The 22,655-nt window shown below is 49.3% G+C and overlaps 3 protein-coding genes across 5 annotated transcripts in view; 1 reads left to right on the top strand and 2 right to left on the bottom strand.

Moving 5' to 3' along the window:
• Positions 1–509: 509 nt before the first annotated feature.
• Positions 510–4,823, bottom strand: Exoc8 (exocyst complex component 8). The gene has a single exon (XM_052166640.1). It carries the CDS (start codon positions 4,700–4,702, stop codon positions 2,552–2,554), a length of 2,151 nt encoding a protein of 716 aa, XP_052022600.1. The 5' UTR covers positions 4,703–4,823; the 3' UTR covers positions 510–2,551.
• Positions 4,824–4,959: 136 nt separating this feature from the next.
• Positions 4,960–12,870, top strand: Sprtn (SprT-like N-terminal domain). The gene is made up of 5 exons (XM_052166642.1): positions 4,960–5,454; positions 5,961–6,060; positions 6,956–7,084; positions 8,296–8,563; positions 9,382–12,870. Exons 1-5 carry the CDS (start codon positions 5,234–5,236, stop codon positions 10,167–10,169), a joined length of 1,506 nt encoding a protein of 501 aa, XP_052022602.1. The 5' UTR covers positions 4,960–5,233; the 3' UTR covers positions 10,170–12,870.
• Positions 12,871–17,751: 4,881 nt separating this feature from the next.
• The window catches only part of Egln1 (egl-9 family hypoxia inducible factor 1), a 33,756-nt gene continuing 28,852 nt past the window's right edge, over positions 17,752–22,655 (bottom strand). Inside the window, exons 3-5 of one of the 3 annotated variants that reach the window (XM_052166311.1) lie at positions 21,656–21,792; positions 19,463–19,530; positions 17,752–18,298 (exon numbers count right to left, since the gene is read on the bottom strand). In XM_052166311.1, the coding sequence (XP_052022271.1) occupies positions 18,243–18,298; positions 19,463–19,530; positions 21,656–21,792 (261 nt within the window). In that variant the 3' untranslated portion in view covers positions 17,752–18,242. The remainder of the gene's footprint in view (positions 18,299–19,462; positions 19,531–21,655; positions 21,793–22,655) is intronic. The other 2 variants (XM_052166313.1, XM_052166312.1) reach the window with 2 other exon arrangements.

Below are 22,655 nucleotides of genomic sequence, written 5' to 3'. Positions count from 1 at the left end.
TTTAAAGGTTGTCTCTCACAGTACATCAGAGTGCAGCATACAGCAGTGCTCCCATCGTCTGCAGCAAGCCCCAGCTTCTGAGCCCTAGCTGTGATACCACGTGCAAGATCAACGTGCTGGGCATCTCGGTCATATCTTGAACAGCAACGACTTTGAGCCCTTAAGTAACAGGAGGCTCTCATCAGAGGCTGAATTCTATAACCGAAATTAACCCAATCTGTGATTCCTGGTCTGTGCAGTTTTAAAGCAAACAAAAGGTGATGTTGTCACAGCATGGCAGCATGCATGGAACGATCACTGCTGGGCAGTCCTTCAAGCTTTGGACTTTGGTTAGAGTCTGATGAAACATGGGAGTCAGAGGAGCTCTGACTGGATTTTAGGAGGACAAGTATCTGGCACCCAAGGGGGATCCAGTCAACTTCCTGCACAGATTTCCCAAACTGCATTCCCTCAGCTACACAGAGGAACACAGTAGCCCATTCTTAGCAGAATAAAGTTCTCTACTTCCATTTCCATAAAGATACAGCCGTTTATTATATGGAGAAACACATTAGCATTCTTACACTTCTATGCCATAAGAGTTTTCCACATAGCACGTTTCATATATTAAACTCCAAGTGGCAACAGATAATCATCACAACCACACAATTCTATGAAATTCAAGTTTCCAGTGATCTTAAGAGAAATTAGTTATCAGTTTGGCTGGGAAATCCAGTTATGGTCATATAGAAAATTGTAACTTAGCAAGGCATAGAGTGAGTGGAGCACAACTTTAATCCAGCACTCAGGTGGCAGAAGCAGAAGGTTCTCTGTGAGTTCAAGGCCAGCTTGGTCTTCATAGTGAGACCCTTTCATGTAAAACAACAAATTCTAACATGGAAAAAGTGAAAGTCTGTAATGGTGATCTCAGCGATCTTTCTACAAATGGAAAGCTGAAAAAGAAGACAGAGAAAAAACTGCTGGCCTGAATTGAGTTAATGAAGCTGAGGAGTCTGAACAACCCTGAATCACTGCAGAGGCCATTTAGGGTTTTACATCATTTTGTGGCTTACTACTACCTCTATTATTCAGACAAGAACCTTTAGAACCAGTGGACATAAAAACATGGCATCATGGACAAAACCCACAGCTACAAGCTAGTGAGGAAATGGGTCTCAGCAAACACATTCTAACAGAACATTCAGCAGAGCTCAGTTTAGAAATCATAGGGGCTCCCACCTACCCACCTTTCCCTTTACTGAACAACCTGAAATAAGTATTTCAATCTGGAATTCTCTTAAAAGATGTTTTTAAGGCAGGGTTTCTCTACAGAACCCTGGTTGTCCTGTGCTCTGATTAAAAGTGTGCACCAGCATGCCAGGCTCTTGTTTTTCCCTGTGCTAGAGGTGTATCCATCTCCACTCAGTTACTGAGTTACAAAAACCTATCGGCAGCAGGTGTAGCCCTGATACAAGTGGGTATGAGCAAAGTCAGGGGGATTTTTTCTCCAATGCAGCATAAATTGCATTGTGACACATACCTGTAATCCCAGCCCTTGGGAAGTGGAGTCAGGAGGATTAGAAATTCAAGGTCATCCTTGGCTACAAAGCCAGCTCAAAACCAGCCTGGGCTGAAACCTATGAAGAAAACAACCAAAAACAAATCTCTGGCTTTAAGGAGTGACATTGCATTTGTTAACTCCTAACCTACAGACACCATGAACTCTTAATTACTCAAATAGGGAGTTCTGCATTTGCCAGAAATCTTAGTGGCTCCAAACCTAGGCTGGTGAAGTGTCTGCAGGGACTGGAGTCACTCACCTGCCTACTGCTAGGATCCTTGGTGTGGTTTTTTCAGCAAGACCCACTTCCTGAATATGGCAAAACCGTTGCAGCAGCAAATCCATTCAGTTCTGCAATATGTTAAAAATTCAATGTAGTCCTTGTGATTCCCCAAAAAAGATGCATCTAATTAGCCATGGAACATGCTACCTTTCAGTGACTTTTGGGTGCCTGCAAAATTTTATGAAGGCTTCCACAGGCTACAAACACTGAAGGACCTGGGGCCCACTTATTCAAGTTTATCCCAAACCAATTTTCCCAACTCATTTCTTTTCAAGTTGATTTGTTTCAGGAGTACATGACATAGGTGCGTTACACAGCACTGAGCATTAGGAAGCCATTTTGCTGACTTGGAATGCTTCACAACATACTTAAACCCTGTGGACTTATACATTTTTCTAGGCAGAATAGAAGTGCAATGTGGATGTGCGACTGTGAGAAATGTTTCAAGTTAAAGAATAACCTGAAATGCTCTGGTGTAGCCATACACTCTAAAGAGTTAAAAAAAAGCATGGTATGTGCTCTAACAATCCAAGTATTGGGGGATGGGGGGTTGTGTTTCACGTTTAACACACGATTTTTCTTCTTTAGACTGTATTTTTAAGAGGGCCCTTTTATATGCTGTTTGTGTCTCTGAGGAATGTGCTGACATTGTGTAATGCAAGTACAAATAATGCATCTGTAGTACACGTACATGTACACACTGACAGACAGACACACACCCCCGAGCCTCAGACCACAGATGTGGTACTCTCGGGATTCACCCGCACAAGTCTAGACGCACTCCGAAGGTCCTGCAGTTGCTTGGCAGGCTTCCCCACACCTTCCTCAAACCTCCTCTCCACCACCGGGAGGACAGTTTCATAGAGAAAGGATGCGTTCTGCCTGATGAAAGCCTTCTTCTCTGGGTCCTGCTCGCACCGCAAGCTGTAGTCCACATGCTGCACAGCAACCAGTATGACTTCTACCAGGCTCTCCAGGAGCACCATGTGTAGCTCTGGGAAGTACAGTTTCAGTGCCTCCTCCAGGAAGCCCATGGTCTGCTTGGTGAAGGCTACCACTGTGTAGCTCAAGTTCACCCAGCAGTCATCTCCCGTGTACTGCTCAAAGTTACTGACCCCGCAACTTCTCATCTCCTCCTTGAGCTTGCCCAGGGCCTCAGGAGTCATCAGATTCATCCGACGCCACATCTCTTCCGAGTTTCGGTGCTTGGTGGCTTCAATGATGATCTCCTTGTAACTGTGCAAGGCCCCCTGGATGTCCTTCACCAGCAGGGCGTGGATGATGAAGGTGAGGTCCAGCCCGATCTCTCCCAGCTGCTGGCAGTGCTCCTTGGCTACCTTCACACACTCCGCGGCAGTGGACAGGCTCTCCTTGCTGTCAAAAACCTGCTTGCTGAAAGCATCCACGAACATGCCCATCGCCGACCTTGCCCAGACCACAAAGGCAGAGTAGCAGCCACTGTCCGTGCCTGCGAAGTCTGTCTCAAACTCCCTTGCAGTCTCTAGGAGGCTGGTAAAGAAGACGTGGCACAGTTTGTGAATGTAGAGCAGTGTGGCGCCCTCGATTCGGAGCTGGCGGATGGCAGTATGCACGGCTGCCGCCCTGTTCCTCAGAAACAGCTCGCAAGCCTTTGTGCACTGGCCCAGCCGGATCAGCTGAGACACGGCCCTTCGAGTAGCCTTCGGGCCACCTCTCAGAGAGCGATCAGGAGAGAGCTCAAACATAAGCACCTCGGTGAGCTGCCGCACTCGTTCATCCACTTTGGCCCTCAGCTCTTTCACAGGAGGTGGGCTGGGCTTATCTTCCAGGTAGTGATTTAATTTGTCCAGCAAGTCCACGGCGCCCTCAAAGTCCCTCTGTGCAATGCAAACATCCAGGTCTTCGGGCAACTCCTGGATCCACTCCATGGAAAGGTCCACCTTTTCCTCCTCTGCCTCGGGGGTAGCCAGTTCTTCCTCATCCTCATCCTCAAACGGGTTGCCGCCCTTGGAAGTGACCGGTGGAGGCGCGCGCGGGGCTGCCGCCTCCTCCTGCTCCCGCCTCCTCTTGTCACTCAGCGCCCTTTTGGTTTCCTCCAGTACTTCCAGCCACTCGCGTTTGATCTTGGCGTTTTCCGCCTGGAAGATTCGGCTCTCGGGGAACATGAGCAGCTTGAACATGTCTTTCATGGGTGGGTTGTCCTTGACGTTGACCACCGCCAGGCGGTCCAGCGGGTAGAGCGCGTTGTAGCGGTACATGCCTCGCCGCTGTGGCAGCCAAGTGGCCACCAGCAGACAGTCGTTCATGAGGAAGCCGTGCACGCGCTGCAGCTGGGCCATGTGGTCCGCGTCGTATTCCACCAGGTCCCCGTTGTACACCAGGTACTGACCTGGCGTCTCCAACAGGTCCCTGCAGCCCTCGACCTTTTCCAGAAGCGTGGTGAGCGTTCGCTGCTTGCCCTCCTCGCCCATCCCGGGACCCTCGCGAGGGCCGCCCGCCGGCCCGGGCAGGAAGCCCGCCTGGGCCGCCCCGCGCTCCCGCGGCCCCGCGCCCGTCGCGTCCTCACCGGCGGAGGCGCCCGCGGCGGCGGCCGGCAGCAGCGCCAGCGGGATGCTCTCCAGACTGCTCTTCTGCTCCGTCAGCAGGTGGCTCAGCTGGTACATTTCGCTCTCCAGATACGAGATCTCACGCGCCGTCTCGATGAACTGCCGGTAGTTCTGGTAGACGTTGCGCTTCAGGTTCTGCGCCGTCTCCTCCGCCAGCGCCTGCACCCGCTGCCGGTGCTCCTGCAGGTCGCGGTCGCCGTCCGACTGCTGCGACAGTTGCTTCACGTACAGCCGCGCCTCGAAGCCCCCCGATTCCAGCTGCCTCCGCAGGCGGCTCGCCCCGCTGTCCGACATGGCTGACACTCGCCCTGCTCCTGCGGCCCGCGGTGGCTGTCACTCGCCTTCTCCGGGGCCCCACCCGAGCCGGGTGGAGAAGGCGGCCGAGGAAGCGGGGCGGGAGCAACACCCAAACGCCTGCGCCGGGGTCGAGCGCTGCATTGCGCCTGTGCCAGAGTCGAGACGCTCACACTGCGCCTGCGCCCGGGGTGGAGCGCTGACGATGCGCCTGCGCGGAAACGGCAGCGTCTCAAGGCGCGTGCGCGGACGAGCCAGTACGGAAGTCAGAGGAGGGTCGGGCACGGACCAGACTTGACGTGAGGCGCTGGACCTCAGCGGCGATCAGGAGACACCAGCCTCCTAAAGCCGTCCCTAGCCCGAGCCCAGCGTTCCTAAGCCTGTGCCCGCGGGACAGCGCCGAGCCACCTACGGTTAGGCGTTCGAGGCGAGCCCGCGCGCCCTGACAGCGGGGCCGGGAGGTCTCGCGAGATCCGTGCACCGCACGAGCCGGACCGGCGTCTTGGGAGCGGCTGAGGTGGGAGTAGCGGGATGGACGAAGATCTGGTGGTCGCGCTGCGGCTGCAGGAGGAGTGGGACGTGCAGGTGGCGCGGCGCGCGGCGGCGCGGGAGCCCGTGTCGTTGGTGGACGCGTCCTGGGAGCTGGTGGACCCCACCCCGGACCTGCAGGCGCTCTTCCTACAGTTTAACGATCGCTTCTTCTGGGGTCAGCTGGAGGCGGTGGAGGTGAAGTGGAGTGTGCGCATGACACTGTGAGTGCGCCCACGAACGGCTCGGAACGTAGGGAAGGGCGAGGCCGCTGAGTTGTCGTTGGTGTCCCCGCCTCGCGGTGCAGGGAGAGGTCGCCGGGAGGGACACGTACCCCCACCTCCCAGTCCCCGGCCCAACGGCCCTCAGTGATGTACCTGCCGGATCCCGTTTCCTCCCACTGAGGTTGAGAAATCCTCTTGGAGATAGTAATCTGCCCTGCACATACACGGCCTCATAGCAGCCCGAGCGTACTTCTAACCTCACACCAGCTCTATGGCCCTTCTGGGAGAAGTGCCTGTGTGTGCCGGTGCGGAGGAGAGAGACTGGGTGAGGGTGAGCGAGTGTGAACTCTATGAAGCTGTCCTGGAGCTCAGAGATCCTCCTGCATCTGCCTCCCACGCGCTGGGGTTAAAGGCCGGTGCCACCATGCTGGGCTAGGATTTGTTTTTTGGTTGTGTCTCCTCCGTGTGTTTGGTGAACCTAATCCACTGTTGTGACTGTTTTCCAGGTGTGCTGGGATCTGCACCTATGAAGGGAGAGGGGGCATGTGCTCCATCCGGCTCAGCGAGCCCCTCTTAAAACTGAGACCGCGAAAGGACCTTGTAGAGGTATTCTTTGCTAAGCCTGGTTCTCAGCTCATTGATTTGCAGGATTTATTTTTTAGAGATGGGTTCTCGATAGTAGACCATACTGGTTTCAACCACAAGATCCTCTTGCCTCTGCCCGAGGGTTTACAGCTGTGCGCCGCCATTCCTGGCCAGGATATTTTGTTGATTTTTAAGAGACAGAGTCTCTGCCTGGCGGTGGGGCGGTGGTGGCGCACACCTTTAATCCCAGCACTCTGGGAGGCAGAGGCAGGCGGATTTCTGAGTTCAAGGCCAGCCTTGTCTACAGAGTGAGTTCCAGGACAGCCAGGGCTACACAGAGAAATCCTCTCTTGAAAAGCCAAGAGAGAAAGAGAGAGAGAGAGAGAGAGAGAGAGAGCGAGCCTGTCCCTTAGGTCAGCCTGGTTGCTATGCTGCTCTTGCTTCAGCTTCCCGGTGAGCTGGCATGTGTGTAAGCAGCTGTTTAGGGGGTGATGGTGAGAGGGAGGCAGAGCCCAATGTAGCCACGCTGATCTCAACCACCTGAGCCTCTGCCTCCACCTTGAGATCTGGAGTCACAGCCCAGTGGCCATTCGAACCCAGGCTGTCTGTCCTTTCCGTGTTGACATTTCCATGTTGGCATCTGGAGTCTGTGATGTAGAGTTTTGACTATCAGGATTTTAAAGTTTTTGGATTCGCCAACCTTTTGGGTTTGGGTTGGTAGTTAAGTTAAATTGGCCTTCTTGAGCAATGTTAATTAGGGGAGGAGGGTTGTTTACTGGGCTCAGCAGAATTTGGAAAATTATATGTGAAGGTTTGTACGTGGTTCTCAGAAGACTAAGACTGCAGGTTAAGAAAAAGAATTCATTTTATCTTCAGACATGCCCTAGAAAATTAATACACTGGTTTTCTGTTTCAGACTCTTTTGCATGAAATGATACACGCCTACTTATTTGTCACTAATAATGATAAAGACCGGGAAGGACACGGCCCAGAGTTCTGTAAACACATGCATCGAATCAACCAACTGACAGGAGCCAACATAACGGTACACTGGGCCACACAGGTTTGGGGAGCAGGCAAGATCAGGGTCTTGCTGTGTAAACCAATTTGGCCTCAAACTCACAATGTAACTCAGCATAAGTGGTGGGATTATGGGTATGTGCCTCCAAACCCAGTAGCCATTCATTCAGTAAAAGTGAACTAGGTAGGAACAGATTTTCAGCCTTGAACAAGAGCCCTCCCATCCAGGCTGTAGGGGTGGGGTGGGTAAGGAGCCAGCAGGCCTGTTGAGGCTTCCAGCAACTGCAGCTCAGCAGTTCGGGCATGTACTATACTTCTCTGGGCCTTCAGGAGTAGCTCTAACTTATCCTAAATTCTTCCACATCTGTGACAGTCCCTCATTGTCCAGATAGGGACAGTGTTGGAGGAGCTATCACAGGTAGGGCTGAGGTGTGCTGTTCCTACCCACACTAGGGGTCATGCGTGTATCTGAAACTGTCTGTTGCTATGCAGTGATGTAACAGCAGTGCCTGCTTTTTGAGATCTTGACTTGGAAGGATGCTCAATGTATTAGCACCCTGAGCACTAAATGTTGTTAGTTATGGGCATTTGCGAGCTTCCTTAGGAAGGATCTGGCTGTTGGTTCAGCCCTTTAGCAGTTTTTATCATTTCTAGGAACTTAAGGAAAGAAATATGTGTGCTTTCTAACATTTCCCTTTGTATTTTTATTTTCTGTGTGCATTGATGCTTTGCTTGCTGTGTGTCTGTGGGAGTTACAGACAGTCGTGAGCTGTATTGTGGGTGCTGGCAATTGAACCCAGGGGCCTCTGGAAGAGTAGCCAGAGCTCTTAACCGCTGAGCCGTCTCTCGAGCCCCGTGATCTCAGCTCCTTCCCCCTGCTGGCAGCCTAAGGTGCTGTGGGAACCAACCCTCTTCAAGTCTAGCTTCTACTGATGTCGTCATTCACTGTCTGCAACACTTACCTTCTTGGAGCTGTTTTCTGGCTGTGGATTTTTCCCCACCAAAATCTTTTGTTTTAGATGTTTCTATCTTTACACAGTAGGAAGTTTTAAATGATCTGATGGTTCCCATTATAGTGAACTTCTGAAAAGAAACTAAATATAGTAGCTATCACCAAATGGAACTTTTTAGAAATGTCTGAGAAATGGAATATCTCAAAATAAAAAGACTCCTTGGGTAAAATGTCTCGTTAGATTGTCTACCTTGTCTTGACTGCTGGCCACGCCCTCTGCCCAGGTCTACCACACTTTCCATGATGAGGTGGATGAGTACCGCCGTCACTGGTGGCGCTGCAATGGACCCTGCCAGCACAAACAGCCCTACTACGGCTATGTGAAGCGCGCCACCAACAGGGCCCCCTCTGCTCATGACTACTGGTGGGCCGATCACCAGAAAACGTGTGGAGGCACTTACATAAAAATCAAGGAGCCAGAGAACTATGCAAAGAAAGGCAGAGGAAAGACAAAAGCGGGCAAGCAGCCAGCCTCGGGAGCGGAGAATAAAGGTACCTTTCCATCACACCCAGGGGTGTGAGCATGGCCAGTGTGTTGACCATGTGGGAAGGTTAGTACAGGGGCCACTCCATGCAGGCCTTCTCAAGTGTAAGGAGCACATCATCCACAAAGTGATGCTGCCACGTGTGGTGTGCTCTGTGTGGACGGATGGACAGATGGACGGATGGACGGACGGGAAGGTGAAGATGTCTCTACTGGCAGTGTCTCAGGGAGTGTTGAAGGCAAATGGGTGTCCAGGAGATAACGGCACCAGGCAGGGAGTCCTCAGCACCCCAGGCCGCTAGGCAGGCCAGCAGGTGACCGCTGCTGAGATGGCTTGGGAGGATGGGGAAAGGAGAACGACCTTCATTTGTCCCGAGTCATCCTTAGGATCTGTTCCTTTTCCTCAGAAGCTCCCGTGGAGGCCCAGTTACTTAAGTTGATGCTTTCACTTACAAGGTTGTCAGTTTGGTAGGGCTGGCCTGGGGAGCCAAACCTTAGTTCCTAATGTGAAATGCAGAGAAGGCAGAGGGCTGGAGAACTGCTTGGTCTAGAAGGACTGAATCTGTAGGAAGCCGGGGGGACGAGGCAGAGGAGAGGAAGCAGTACCTTTCTGGGAACATTCCTTGCTTAGTTGGATTCTGTTATCTATGATTTCTTCCGTCCTTCCTGTTCTCTCAGTACAGGGCTTTGACTATTGAAGGTTGCCTTCTCTTGTCAATAGGTGACTACTGCACAGATCTCAGAACAGTCCTTCATTTTTGATAACCACCATTTTCTCAATGTTTGGGTGGCAATGTTGAGGAAATCTTGTCTGTCTCCTTTGCAGACAAGCTGTGCGGAGGGGAGGCCCAGCCGCTCATCCCATTCAGTGGAAAAGGGTATGTTCTCGGAGACACAAGCACTTGCCCTTCCGCTGGGAAGCTGAACACCTCACACGTGATTAATGAAGCCAAAGGTCTCTCAAGTCAAGACCATTCAGCGAGTGGCCTGAGGCTCAATTCCAACATTGAGGTGAAATCTGAACAGAATGATCTCCCAAAGAAACCTCATCTTGTCACCCCTCTTCCCACTGCTAGTCACCAAAGTGTCCTGAGCAGCTACTTTCCCAGAGTCTCTGTTGCCAACCAAAAGGCTTTCCGAAATGTAAATGGATCCCCGGTAAAGAGCGGGACCACTGGGGATGGCACCAAGCATTCTGCCTCAGCAGGCTCTCAGAGAAAGGTTCCACCTTCCAGGGCATCCCTGAGAAATGCCTCCAAAGTCACGGCACCAGCATCAGCAACCGTGACATCTGCAGCTGGAACATCTGCCACCATATCCCCAGAGGAGAATGGGTCTGAAGACCAATTCCTGAACAAGCGACCCAGGTTAGAGGACAGGACTGCTTCAGATAATATCAAGGAACACACACAGAGCAGTGGTGACCTTCAAAATCAAAATAGCTCACGGCCCACAGCCGCCAGCACTCCTCGGAGCACAGGCAGCTCGTGCCATCAGCGACGGCTGGTGAACTGTCCAGTGTGTCAGGGTGTGGTTTTGGAGTCGCAGATTAATGAGCACTTGGACCGCTGCCTGGAAGGCAACAAAACCAACCTGCGGCCTCGAAGAGTGTGAGATGGAGTGGGTCCCACACCACCTGTTTGGCTCGAGGTGGTGTCACCTGTCAGGTGAAGGACCTGTAGGTTACAGTCTGACTTACTGCACCAGCACGGTGTTGTATTATATACACTCAGTGAGCAACTGTAGTTTAAGTCTGTGTCTCTATCCAGGGGTATGCCTGTAATACCAGATGCTCAAGAAGATGAGTCTGGAGCATCACTCCAGCCTGTGACCCTGGGTAAGGTAGGGAGCCTCTGTCTCAGGAGCTTATCGTGTCAGTGTGCTGGGTTTACCCATTCCTTACCAGGACACGGGTTCCGTATGTTCTGTGTTCGTGTGTGGCTTTCTGTACTTTGGGGTTTTTTGGTTTGGTTTGGTTTGGTTTGTGCATGAAGGTTTTAGAGTACTTAATATTTTTATTTCTATATTCTCAAGATAGTATTATCAAAGACAGTCTTATGAGGAGTCCAGACAGCTGAATACTTCTAATGTTAAACCCCGTTCTCTAAGCTGATGTTAATCTTTCTGAGAGCTGATGCTTTGTTCAGATAGTATGAAATAGTAGTTGTCCTGAAAGTACTCAGTGTTCTTTCTTTTTAAATCCTTACAGCGGATAAGCTTTCTATATTTTAAAAGATTTTACTTTCTACATAAAGGTGGTAGCAAATTTTAAGAGTTCTATCTTCTTAGTAATTTATATTTTAAATATATGTATATTTATGTATATAATTTGTCCTACTTTTACTAAAAAGTGGCAGCAGATTTTAAAAAGACTTGTATATTTAAAAGAATTTTTCTAGCTCATGACAACTTACGTTTAAAATCCCAGTACTTGGGAGGCTGAGGCAGGGAGATGGCTTTGGGTTGGAAGCCAGCCTGGCCTTAAACGCCAGTGTGGGCTATGCTGAGACCAGGTCTCAAAAAAAGTTTTTTGTTTGTTTTCAAAAAGTTTTTTGTTTGGGCTTTTTTTTCTTTTTCTTTCTTTCTCAGTCCCATCTTTACTTACCAAGCAGTGGTTGCAGAATTGAGAGTAAGTGGGCACCGCATGTGCAGCACAGGTGTTCTGGAACGTTAAAGCGGTTTCTCGGTTCTGCAGGCTGGATTTGATGGGGACTGAAGTGAATGGTTTAAACTTGGTGCTAAAACGTAACTGATGGATCATCTCACAGGGCTGCCCGATTCCTTGGAGAGCAGAAAATGCCTGGGCAGCACTGTGAGTTCTACGTCAAAGTACGAGCGAAAGATGATCATCTAAGTGCTGGCAGGTAGAGGGACAGACACCAAGCTGTTTGTTTTGTCTAATGTCAATCCCTCCACCGTGCCGACTTTGCTATGGGGTGCACAAATCTTCTGAGTGTTGGGGTGAACCTGGTTTGTCTGGCGTTCCCCTGTATACCTTCCTCCATTACCTCCCCCAGGGCTCCTTGGGGAGTCCTGCTGTAATTGTCCCTTCACAGGCCCTACCTTTTCTGTCCCCAAAGGTCAGTTTGTTACCAGAGAGTGTGAAGGTAGTGTCTTTGTTACTGTGTAGGCATAGAATTTAAAGATAACTAAAAGTTTCCTTCCTCACCCCAGTATTACTGAAGGATTGGAAGTGTCCCACTGTAGGGCTGAGCAATGCTGACGACACCCACTCAGGAGTGAACTGTCACAGGTGTCTGTGACCAGCTGAGTCCTCTTCTCCCAGCAGTTTGCCACTGTTGGCCTCTCAGCATTCCTGACAGGATCTTTAGCCAGTAGGATTGGATAACAAGTTTTAATATTTATTAAAGTATGAAGTTAAATAGTATTTAATGTTTATAAGTAAATAGCTATTAAAGTTTTTTGTTTGGATATATGCCATATTTTCACCAATTTAACAGGTTATAGACAATTAAATATTTTTGTGCCAAACTACATAAGTTCTAGGGCTGTGAAGTAAATTAAGTGTTAGTTCCTGCCTTTCAGGAGCTACATCCTCAGTGAGAGAAACATGCAGTCTAATATCAGTGCCTTATGATGGTGCTGGGTCAGGGTTTCACTCTAGCACGGTTTTTTTAGTGAGTTGAGTTAGCTTGTTAAGGAAGGGGAAGGGCCTCAGGCAGGGCACAACCTGTGGAAACACAAGATGTTGAGCTGGATGGAATGTGAGATCTGGGGAGACTGCAGGAGGGAGGGAGGGAGAGTGTAGACAGACAGGCCTGGCCAGGCAAAGCGTGGGACTGCACCTGCAGTGGCTTCCAACCACCTGTGTATGCAGTGACGGAGAGGACAAACTGGGGGTGCACTCAGCACCACCAGCTTCTGAGTGGTGAGAAGGCTGGAGAGTGGGAAAGTAAGGAGCCCGTACTTGTTAGAGAAGATCTGCCCCTAAGAGTAGTTATCCTGTTTATCTGTCATTTTACCAGTGAAATGTGGGTTTTGTTTGAATTCTCCCTTTGGAAGCAATTTCTAACCTCACAGTGGAGCTCAAGTTGGTTCAGCTCCATACTTTAGGGCCACAGTTGTAGGTCCTGTTTCTATAGAATTTGTGCTTACATACCAGTTCTACGATGGTCAAAAGCAATGTGAGAAACCTTTGTTTGGCGTTGACCAGCTGAGCACACATCCTAACTGGGGTCTCTGAGGTAAATGGAAAAAACACTAAAGCCTCATTTCGTCTTGTTCCAAAGCTCTAAGATTGTATTTTTTCAAAGCTTTACAGATTTTAAAAATAAACAATGTTTTATGTAAAGTGGTTGATGTGTCTTTCTGGTTTGATTTTTGTGATGCTGAGGATGGGCCCTGGCACCTCATAAACTAAGCTTACAAATCTACATTTGTATGCCTACAGACTCGTGCAAACATAAGGTCAAGAACGTACCCCGGCTTTCAGGAGCAGCTTCAGCTCTGCCCCTGAACCACATCCCAGACCTCTAAGACTACAGGGCGGCTGCTTGGTAGCCATGGTGTTCTAGTAGAGCTGAGGGCCTTTCCTCCCCTTACCTTGATACAGAATATTACACCACACTTAGTTTGGCTCATAATCTCCATAGACTAAAGATGGTTGTGGTCAGGGAAGATAAGCAGGAAGCTGTCTACAAGTATATTCTCCTGTGTGGTGCACTCTACAGAGTAGACACCAGAGGCTCCCGATGTCATCTCAGACTCAAACCAGGATGTGGGGCACAGGAATCAGGTCACACTTAACATACTGTTTCTCAGTCCTCCAATAGCAACACCAACTTCTTGCCATAGACAATTGGCCAAGGGTGTTTAGGTGAAATTCTTTCCAAAGCTGCCTACTTAAACCCTTGGAATTTTAATTTCTTTTTTGTTTGTTTGTTTGTTTTTTCTCTGAGACAGGGTTTCTCTGTATAGCCCTGGCTATCCTTGAACTCCTCTATAGACCAGGCTGGCCTCAAACTCAGAAATCTGCCTGCGTCTGCCTCCCAAGTGCTGGGATTACAAGTGTGCACCACCACTGCCCGGCTGGCTGGAAACTTAGTTTCAACCCTTAATCTCTCCTGGTCCTACCCACCTTTCTCTCTTTCACACTTACTATGTGTATGTGTTTGCTCAGAGTCAGGTATCGCCTTGTTAAAGATCTAAGATAGGTTTCTGTCTGTGTACTGTATTTAAATAATTTGTGAACAGCTGGGTACAGTGATACAGATACTTATCCCAGTACAGAGGCAGATGGGTCTCTAAATTCCAGACCACCAAGAGTATAACCCCGTCTTAAAAACTCATTGTGTGCTTATATATATGTACAAGCATACAGCCAAGATCGTAATCCCAGCACTCAGTGAGGCGGGATTATACAGATTGGCCTCAGAGTGAGCACCTATCTCAAAAAAAAAACAAAAAACAAAAACCCCCGCAACCAGCTGGGCAGTGGTGGCACACACCTTTAATCCCAGCCCCAAGGCAGAGGCAGGTGGATTTCTGAGTTCAAGGCCAGCCTGTTCTACAGAGTGAGTTCCAGGACAGCCAGGGCTACACAAAGAAACCCTGTCTCAAAAAACAAAACAAAAAATCACAACCAACATCGCTTCCTTTATAAAATAACCTGGACACAGTGATTGTAGTTGTTAGCTAAGTGTTTCCATAGCTGCTCCATGGGACCAGAATTAGAAGGCAGAGGGTGCTTTCTCCACACACTGGAGAAGCTAACCATTCTATCAATACTGCTTGGATATAGCAACGTAAGCCTGGAACCCGGATGTGTTGTGTGCTCTGCTTGCTTTCTAACTCTTCTGGGCAAGTTAACCCTAAGGGCCACAGAATGAGGTAAGGGGGCTTTCTACCTCACTCTGTTTCCATCCTTCCTTGGGCATCTGCATCTGGTAGTCTTTTTTTTTTTTTTAAGCATGCTTAGCCAGAGGTCTCTCCTACCACATAGGTCCAGGTTCAGGGTCAGACTTGGTAGTAAGAGCCTCATCTATCATCTCAGCTGCCCGCGGTGCTTGGCTTTAACTTGAGATAACTCTTCAGTCTGTCCCCTGAAGGGAAGACTATTCCCACCTTCCTGCCTTTCTTGTTTGGTCATTGAGTTCTGAGATCGGGATCTGGCCATGCTAATCCAGCTGACTTGAACCCCCAACTTGGGCTTCAGCCCTCCTTGTAGCTGTACCTACAGGAGTATGCCACAGTGCAGGAGATGGATCTTTAAAGGGTTAAGTTTTACCCAAGAACATGCTTGTTTGACTGCATTTAGATTTTCTTATATTGTACAGTTTAGACCAAGTAGTCTCAAGTTTCCTTTTTTTGGAAAGGCTTGAGTTTCCTTGCCTTGCAAATGCAATGGGGACTTCTGGCTAATTGGTCTCCTCCAGCACTCACCTTCATAGGTGAAGTGACGTTCTTTCCCGAAAAAACACGTCACGGATGAAATTCATGTGTTGCTCTGTCCCCACAGTGCTAGGGGAAAGATGTGAAAAGAGCAGAGAATGCCCCAGGCGTGGGGTGTGATTTCACCAGGGCAGAGAAAAGCCAGACGCTAAGGCCAACTGAGATTATAGAGCCCGGGGATGAGAATATTCCAGAGTCTCCAACAGACTCTGCAGCATAAAAAACCAGGGCTAGGACTTCCCAAGAGTCACGCCAGAATGATACCTCAAAATCTAAAGCAATGTTTTCCAGTGTGGGTTCCTGTTTAGGGCTGAGTTGCCAACCTTGAGAGTATCTATTCCCCTTACAACGTGGGCACCAGGAGTGGTAAACTTGGAGTTGGGGAACAGGAAAACCAACACTGAACAGATGGCTCCAGGGAGCCAGGTGGGCAGAAAGGGCACCAGGCCAGGCGGCAGGCTCAGGTGTCTAGCCTCAGGACCCAGGAGGAAGTCAACAGAGGCTGAGCAGGACTGCTCTGAGGCCAGCCTGGGCAAAAGCAAAACTAAACTAACGGCTCAGAAGGTGACAGCCAAACTGAAGAGTGTTGATTCTGTTTTACCCCATTGCCACATTTAGACTTGTCCTCTGACCCACTCCACCTCATATTTAAGAACCATTTCCCAAATGCCCAAAGAAGACACAACACTCAACACCACTCTCAGATGGTGGTTTGGAGACAGGGTCTCACTAGCCTCACAGAAATCTTCCTGTCTCTGCCTCCACCTCCACCTCTCAAGCGATAGGACTAAAGGTGTGTGCACCACACCCACCACACTAGATGCTTAGAGCTATATTATAGGTCCTATTGCTCTGCCCAAAGATGACCACAAACCAAATGACACATTCAATAGCTATGGGGCTTCATGCAATGTGAAAGCTTACTGGGGAGGAGGAACCCCAGTGCTGAGAACGCAGGTGCAGCCACTGACCGCTGTGTCTCCGCACCTGGAGCGTCTATGGGGCGCTTGCTTTGTTAGTTACAGAAGGGAATTGCTGCAATGGTGTGGACTAGATCCAAGATGGACTGCAGTAAGTAACTGACCAATGGGCTCTCGGGGAAAGCCCATGGTAATGGGCCAGGAAACAGACGACAGCTGGAAGTGACAACAGTTACCATTTTTTCAAGAACATTTATACATCTTTTTAATTAGATTAGCTTTACAAGCAACGTGAGAGGCTTTCATAGGAAACACCACTTCCAAATGACCACACGAGTCTCTCTGCGAATCCTTAAGTGCCCTGCCTGTCGTGCAAAAAGGGCTGTTCCACACACAACTGGTTAGTGTGCTGAACAGAAACAGTGTCATAAGGCTTTCTCTCTCTTTAACCAGGATTAACACACACAGGCCACAAACGGTTCTAACTAGAGTCCTAACATGAAACTGAGTTTAAGTTTAAGTTTAAGGGGATGACTATTCTGATTTCTTATTTCGTTTTCACAGTGACCTCCAGGAAAGCACATACTTTCCAAAAGATATAATATTTAAATGTTGTCTTGCAAGCACACCCACCCGATCCCCCGCCACAGAACCTGGGACCTGGTACATCAGTAAAGGTCTGAGGTACAAAGGACTGCAGGGTCTCCAGAATTAAAAAGGCTGCTGCCCCAGTCAGTCAGATCTTCTGCCACCAATGCCAAACAGTTCTCCCAACTCGGAAATGCAGCGCTTCGGAGCCCGGTGGCCAGACCTCGAGCTGGCCAGTGGCGGAGGCACTTGCTGGAGAGGTGTGGTCAGCGGATACGGGTCAGAAGGGACTTCCTGCCGCGAGCCCCTCATGCAAGCACAGTGCTGAGTAAGCCCTCATTCACACTCAGATTTACTGGGTTGTTTTCATGTTTTACATGAACAATAGCAATCTCTTAATAAGAATTACTGAGCTTTCCATAGAAAAGGTTTCTAACTGGATACAAACTACACAGGTGCTAAGACTGGTGTGGAGGGAAATACACAGAAATAGTTCTGTATATACACATTTTGGCAAAGATCAAGGTCGGAGACAGAACACCTAAGGAGACAGGAGCTACACCCACAATCTGTGCAAACTCTGGCATTCTAAGGGGACTTCAGAGGTGACAGGAGCCTTGTGTAGTTGTCCCTCTGTCCTCTAGAAAGAGAAAATCCCATAAAATAAAGAGTGTGCTTTTACACACACCCCCCACCTTGATTTCTAAGCTAGCACTCGACTTTCATTACTGGATATGAAAATGGCTCAGGGCTGTCTCAGGAGCCAATGACGTCAACTGAGGCTACAACCACACACATCCACGTGCCTGGGCCACCAGGTGCCCTGCCACAAGAACATGGCCCTGACCTGGAAGGGTCTGGAAGCACAGACAAAAAAAAAAAAAAAAACCTAGGGAGAAGCCACAGGGAAACCTGCGGCAGTGGGACACGCTGTGGACAGGCTAGACCTGCCACAGGAGAAAGCCCTTTGTCTTGGGAACCCGAGCCGAGGAAGAGCTTGGGTTCATTTAGTGCCTGTCACTTAGCTTTAAAAAAATTAACTGAAGAGACAAACCCTTTTCCTGTGGCTTGTTTCCTCTCATAACTATGAGTCTGTTGAGTGCCAGTGGCAACCATCTACTGTTAGGTTGAAGAAGCACAAGAGCAGCGACCTTTGCAAGTTCGAATCACTGAGAGCCGGGCCAAGAGAAACCTCGTGCGCTTGAGCTGGGACACAGTGCCCTTCCGTTACTTCCAGGCAGAAGAAACGAATCATCATTCAACTGGCAACAATCATCGTAGGAGGCCTTTAGGGCAAAATTTAATAGCACGAAGAGATTTACAAAAATAGATTGATGTTATTTTGAGAATAATACTGTAAATTTTTTTTCTTAATTCAGTTGATAAATTGTACCTAATACAAAAATTCCCCGAATTCAAACTTGATATAAAAAAGAGATGAAATGAACTCAGTTAGGTGACAGGTCTGGCAAAATAGAAGACTGAAGAAAATCCTACAAAGGGCCCTTGTTTCGTGTCCAGATGGAAAAGCCACTCTCCTCCAACAGCGTGTCCTCTTCGGTCAGCAGCCAAGAGCAGTCACAGATCTGAAGCTGACCCCACAGTCCAGTCCCAGCAGATGGAGCCCTCTGTTGGATGACACCTGGTGACGTCGCCTGACGCCCAGCTGAAATACCAGGCAGGTTTCTCTGTTCATCCTGTCTACAAGTCCACAGAAGGCAACTGAGAGGCTGTAGGTAACGTGGGTACTGCCGGACCCAAGGCCCCGCTAGACATCTTTGCTGACCGAATTGGGCTTGAGTTCAACCCTCACACCTTTCTCACCTGCAAGAAAAAGAGGCATTCACTCATAAGCAATGGAATTTCCGAGACTGCACCCCACTCACGAAGCACCTGTGACTGTACCCCAGACACCAGAAACAATGCATCACTTCTCCAGTGTCCTATGTGTTCCATCCCACCAGCTGTGACAAACACACTGCTCTGCACAGATCTTAGATGGCAAGCAGAGCCATCTCACCAGAATCAGTACCATCTTTAAAGCTCTGAAACACCCCAGAAAGTGTACCAGCATCCCATTTTTTTACATTACTACAAAAGGCAAAGTTGAGTCCAGCTCCATGGAACTCGGTGAGTGGGTCTGTGACTAGCTGACAAGCTTCGGGCTCCAGGACACACAGGTGCATGAAGTCCATGGCCTACACACAAAGCTGGCACCTGGGAATCTGCACACCTGTCTGATGAGCTGGTTTGCCTCTTCTATACAGACTTTCCTTGTGGCCATGTATTCTTTTTTTTAAAGATTTCAAAATCTATGTCTGTGAGTACTTAATTTGCATATATGCCTGCATGACAGAAGAAGGTATCACATCCCATTATAGATAGCTGTAATCCACCATGTGGTTGCTGGGAATTGAACTCAGGACATCTGGAAGAGCAGCCAGTGCTCCTAACCACTGAGTCATCTCTCCAGCCCAAAGACTTATCTATTTATCTTATGTATATGAGTACACTGCAGCGGTCTTCAGACATCCCAGAAGAGAGCATCAGATCCCACTACAGATGGTTGTGTGCCACCATGTGGTTGCTGGGAATTGAACTCGGGACCTCTGGAAGAGCAGTCAGTGCTCTTAACCACTGAGCCATCTCTCCAGCCCGCCACACGTTCTTCAGAGTGAATGTTATGGAGGAAGGAATATTCACTTATCTGAAAGACAAGGGGAGGGAACCAGGGAACCTGAAGAGCACCACGGAGCTTCAGGCTCAGGGGGCCATCACAGAAAAACTCAGTCTGTGCTTGAGTTAACTAACCCATGCATGCATCAAACCTTCGCTAAGCTCTGGACAATTTCAGCAGATAAGAATGAAACTAATTAGAGAAATCCTGTTTAAACTAGGGACTTAAGGAATCTGGCAGAAACATTCCTGGACTGTGGCTTTCGGAAGACACCATCCCCAACTGTTCCGGCCACGCCCAGCTGTGTTTACCTGTTAGATATTTTACTTTAGCTCTTGCTCGCTCATCTGCATCAAAATACCAAACAGTTATTGCGTACCTAGAAGGAAATTTAAGACAGGATCAGAATGGTCCCTGTGAAGAAAGTGTTCTGACAACTTGTAACTGTGAAGCAGTCTAAGACTGATGTGTTAACCCGCAAGTGAGTCTGGTCCGTCCCGCAGATGAGCTACAGCATCCAAGGGAGGCTCAGAGCCTCTCTACGCACCCACCCAGCCTCCGTGGTCATAAGCCGTTAAAGGAAGGGCGAGTGCTCAGAAAGGAGGGACAGTGACTGGGCCAAAGAAACGTAGGCCAGTCGTCTAACATCTTTGACTCTGAGTCACTGAGGAAGAGTTAGGCAATACTCACAAACTTCTAGGATTCCTTCCCAAAAAGTCACTATGCTTTGATGCTGGGTTTGGCTGACCTTTTCCCAAAAGACCTCTTCTAACTGAACTACTTTATCCCACAAATAAATGTGGTGTGACAGGTCTGTTTAGAGCTAAAAGCAGGTGACTTCATGGCCCAACAGTAGTGTGTCTCACGGTGTCTGACTCCAGAGCTAATAGCATGAGGCAGCCAGCACTCGCTGTAAACAGTGGAGCACAGGGACACACACTGGTGTGTGTGAGCATATGCCTCAGGCCACTGGTCCCTCAGGAGAGCCATCGTTAGGTAAGTCTGCAAATCCAGGCCAAAGTTCATGGGAAAAGCAACAACCCGAACGACGACGACGGCTGTGCAATCACGTCACCTTGCTTGAAGGCTCAAACACGGGCAGAGCTCGCGGCAGGCACCACAGTGCACGCGCCCTAACACTAGCCAGTGGCTGACTAGCTCTGCTCAGGCTGCGCCCCTGTTCCCATCAAGGTCTCTTTCAGGGAACAGGGTTATACAGGTGGTTCTGAACAGCTCTTGCCTGGGTCCCAGGCTGTCAGTCAACTGCCAATCAGAAGTCTGATATCTGATCAGAGCCCGGAGTCCTCACGAGAAAACTGTTTCTGTCAGGAGCTGCATTCCTCACCCTCCAGACGTGACTGCCTCCCCTCTGCCTGGGCATACAGACCCACCTGGCCTCCGGCCTCTGTTCTCTGGCCCAGCAGCCCCTCTCCCGACTGCACCTCTGCCCTCACTGTGTGTGCCATGCCTGGTCCCCAGGTTTCCTGTCAGGGTACCTAGGACCTCAGGCTCTGGCAGGCAGCTGCTCCCACTGTGAATCAGTGATGGAAGCCACACGGGTTGGAAGCAGACTCCAGGGCCTCATCCGTGGCCACCAACCTTGGCCACTGTACCCTAACACTGGGGAGGCTCTATCTCGCCAGCTCCTGGCTGCTTTTAAGCCAGAGAAGAAAAGAAATCAGACTTTGCTGCCATTTTCCCTGATAGAAGCAGGCACATTCTCCGCAAGCGTGTGCTACAGACCTGGGCTTTTGGAGCCTTCTGAACCTTTCCATTAACTTACGCTACGTGGAAAAAAACCAACAACGAAACAACCACCACATTCATGTGAACGTGTATGGATTAACATATTCAGTTTAGAATCTAAACCTTGTAGTCCAATGAAAGAGACATGACGGGAACCAGAGAGGTTGCTTTTTGAGACAGGGCCCCATTACGCTGCTGTCGCCTGGCCTGGACTTTACTATGTAGCCCAGGCTGGCCCTGAGCTTGCAGCAGTCCTGGTGCTAGAGTAGCAGGCTTTACCACCCATGGTCACAGATGTGGAGGTGATTCGGGTTTGTCTTCCCATTTCCCAGGATGCACCACACATGGACACCACCCCATCTGTCAATTCCTTTTCTCCCCACTTCTGCTCTCGGAATTATTTTTGAAAAACTGCTCCTTTCCTTTACCAGTTTTCTAAGAGTGCTCTGGAAACACCCACAGAATCCTGGAGTAGGCAGTGTTAAGAGGTGCACCATGTTGGGGTGGGGGGTGGGAGCCGCAGAGTGGGGGAGGTCAGTCCTGTTCTTTCTACCTCAGGCGAAGGGCAGCTTATTGCAGACTGACATTCTCAGGCGTATGCACGAATTCTGATGGCCATTCAGATCAAGGAGACCATAACGCCGAGGGAGGGCCTGGACAGCTGGCAGCTGCTCCACAGAAACAAACTTCAGGGTCACCCTTCAGACTCGCCCTGCCCTGTCGCGCTGTCAACCAAGTACCCGTGAGCGGAGCACTACCTTGTGGCGTATGCTGGCTGTACTTCATGAGGGTTACGCCGGTCAGACCAGAAAAACAGCAGTCTATCAAATTTGGGTTCAATGTCAGCAAACTGGGCTTTGCCTTCTGGAAAAATTCGAAGAATCCCTCCACTTACCTGGGGAGAGAGCAGAGTATGTCAGTATGAGCCGCCGAGAATGGTACCAGGTTAAACTGGCTGTAGGCAGAGCTAAACGACTCAAAATGCTTAGCTGGGTTAGCTGTAAATTCAGTTATATTAACTAGCAAGGCGTGATGGTGAACTGAGTCTCCTCGTACAGGGTGGATGGATGCACAGGAAAATTCATTTTTGTTGTAAGGAATTTACTTGTCATAGACAAACGTACAAAATTTCCGACCCTATTTGCAAGGTTTGAAAACCAGTGAGTATTTCTAGTCGCCCTGAGGTGGCACGAAGCCACCTTTGCCGAGTGGCTTACCTTTTAATGTACCATCAGATAAATAAGCACGGTATTGTAACTTCCAACAGCTACTGAAGCAAGCAGGTGAGCCTATGCTGTTTATTTTTAATCTACATCTATGTACCCATGGAAGTCGGAGGGCAAATTTTGGAGTTGGTGAGTCCCGGGGATCGAACTTAGATCCTCAGGCTTGGTGGCAGTGACCCTAGCCTGCTGTCATCTCCCACCCTAACCCACTGTGTACCCAGCTATCCCCAGGCAGCCTGGGTCTAAATTCTAACTGTAGCTGCTAAGAGCTCAACTCGGTCCATACAACTCTTTTACCTCCATCGCAGCTCTCTTGAAGACTAGATACTCATCACAGACAGTACATGGAGTCTACTGAAAATCATGGGGACCCAAATGAGGAGTGGGGGGCATGCATATAGACCTGGCCCTGTGTTTCCAACTATGAGGAAAAACACTAGACTAAAATCACCAATCTGGAGATATTTAGTTACTTGACTTTTGAGACAAGGTCTCAAATAACCCAGGCTGTCCTTGGATCTCCCATGTAGCC

Source organism: Apodemus sylvaticus, chromosome 21 (assembly GCF_947179515.1).
Source record: "Apodemus sylvaticus chromosome 21, mApoSyl1.1, whole genome shotgun sequence".
Classification (NCBI taxonomy): Eukaryota; Metazoa; Chordata; class Mammalia; order Rodentia; family Muridae; genus Apodemus; species Apodemus sylvaticus.
The sequence above is the reverse complement of the archived record's forward strand: the minus strand, read 5'-3'. Positions and strand labels throughout refer to the sequence as shown.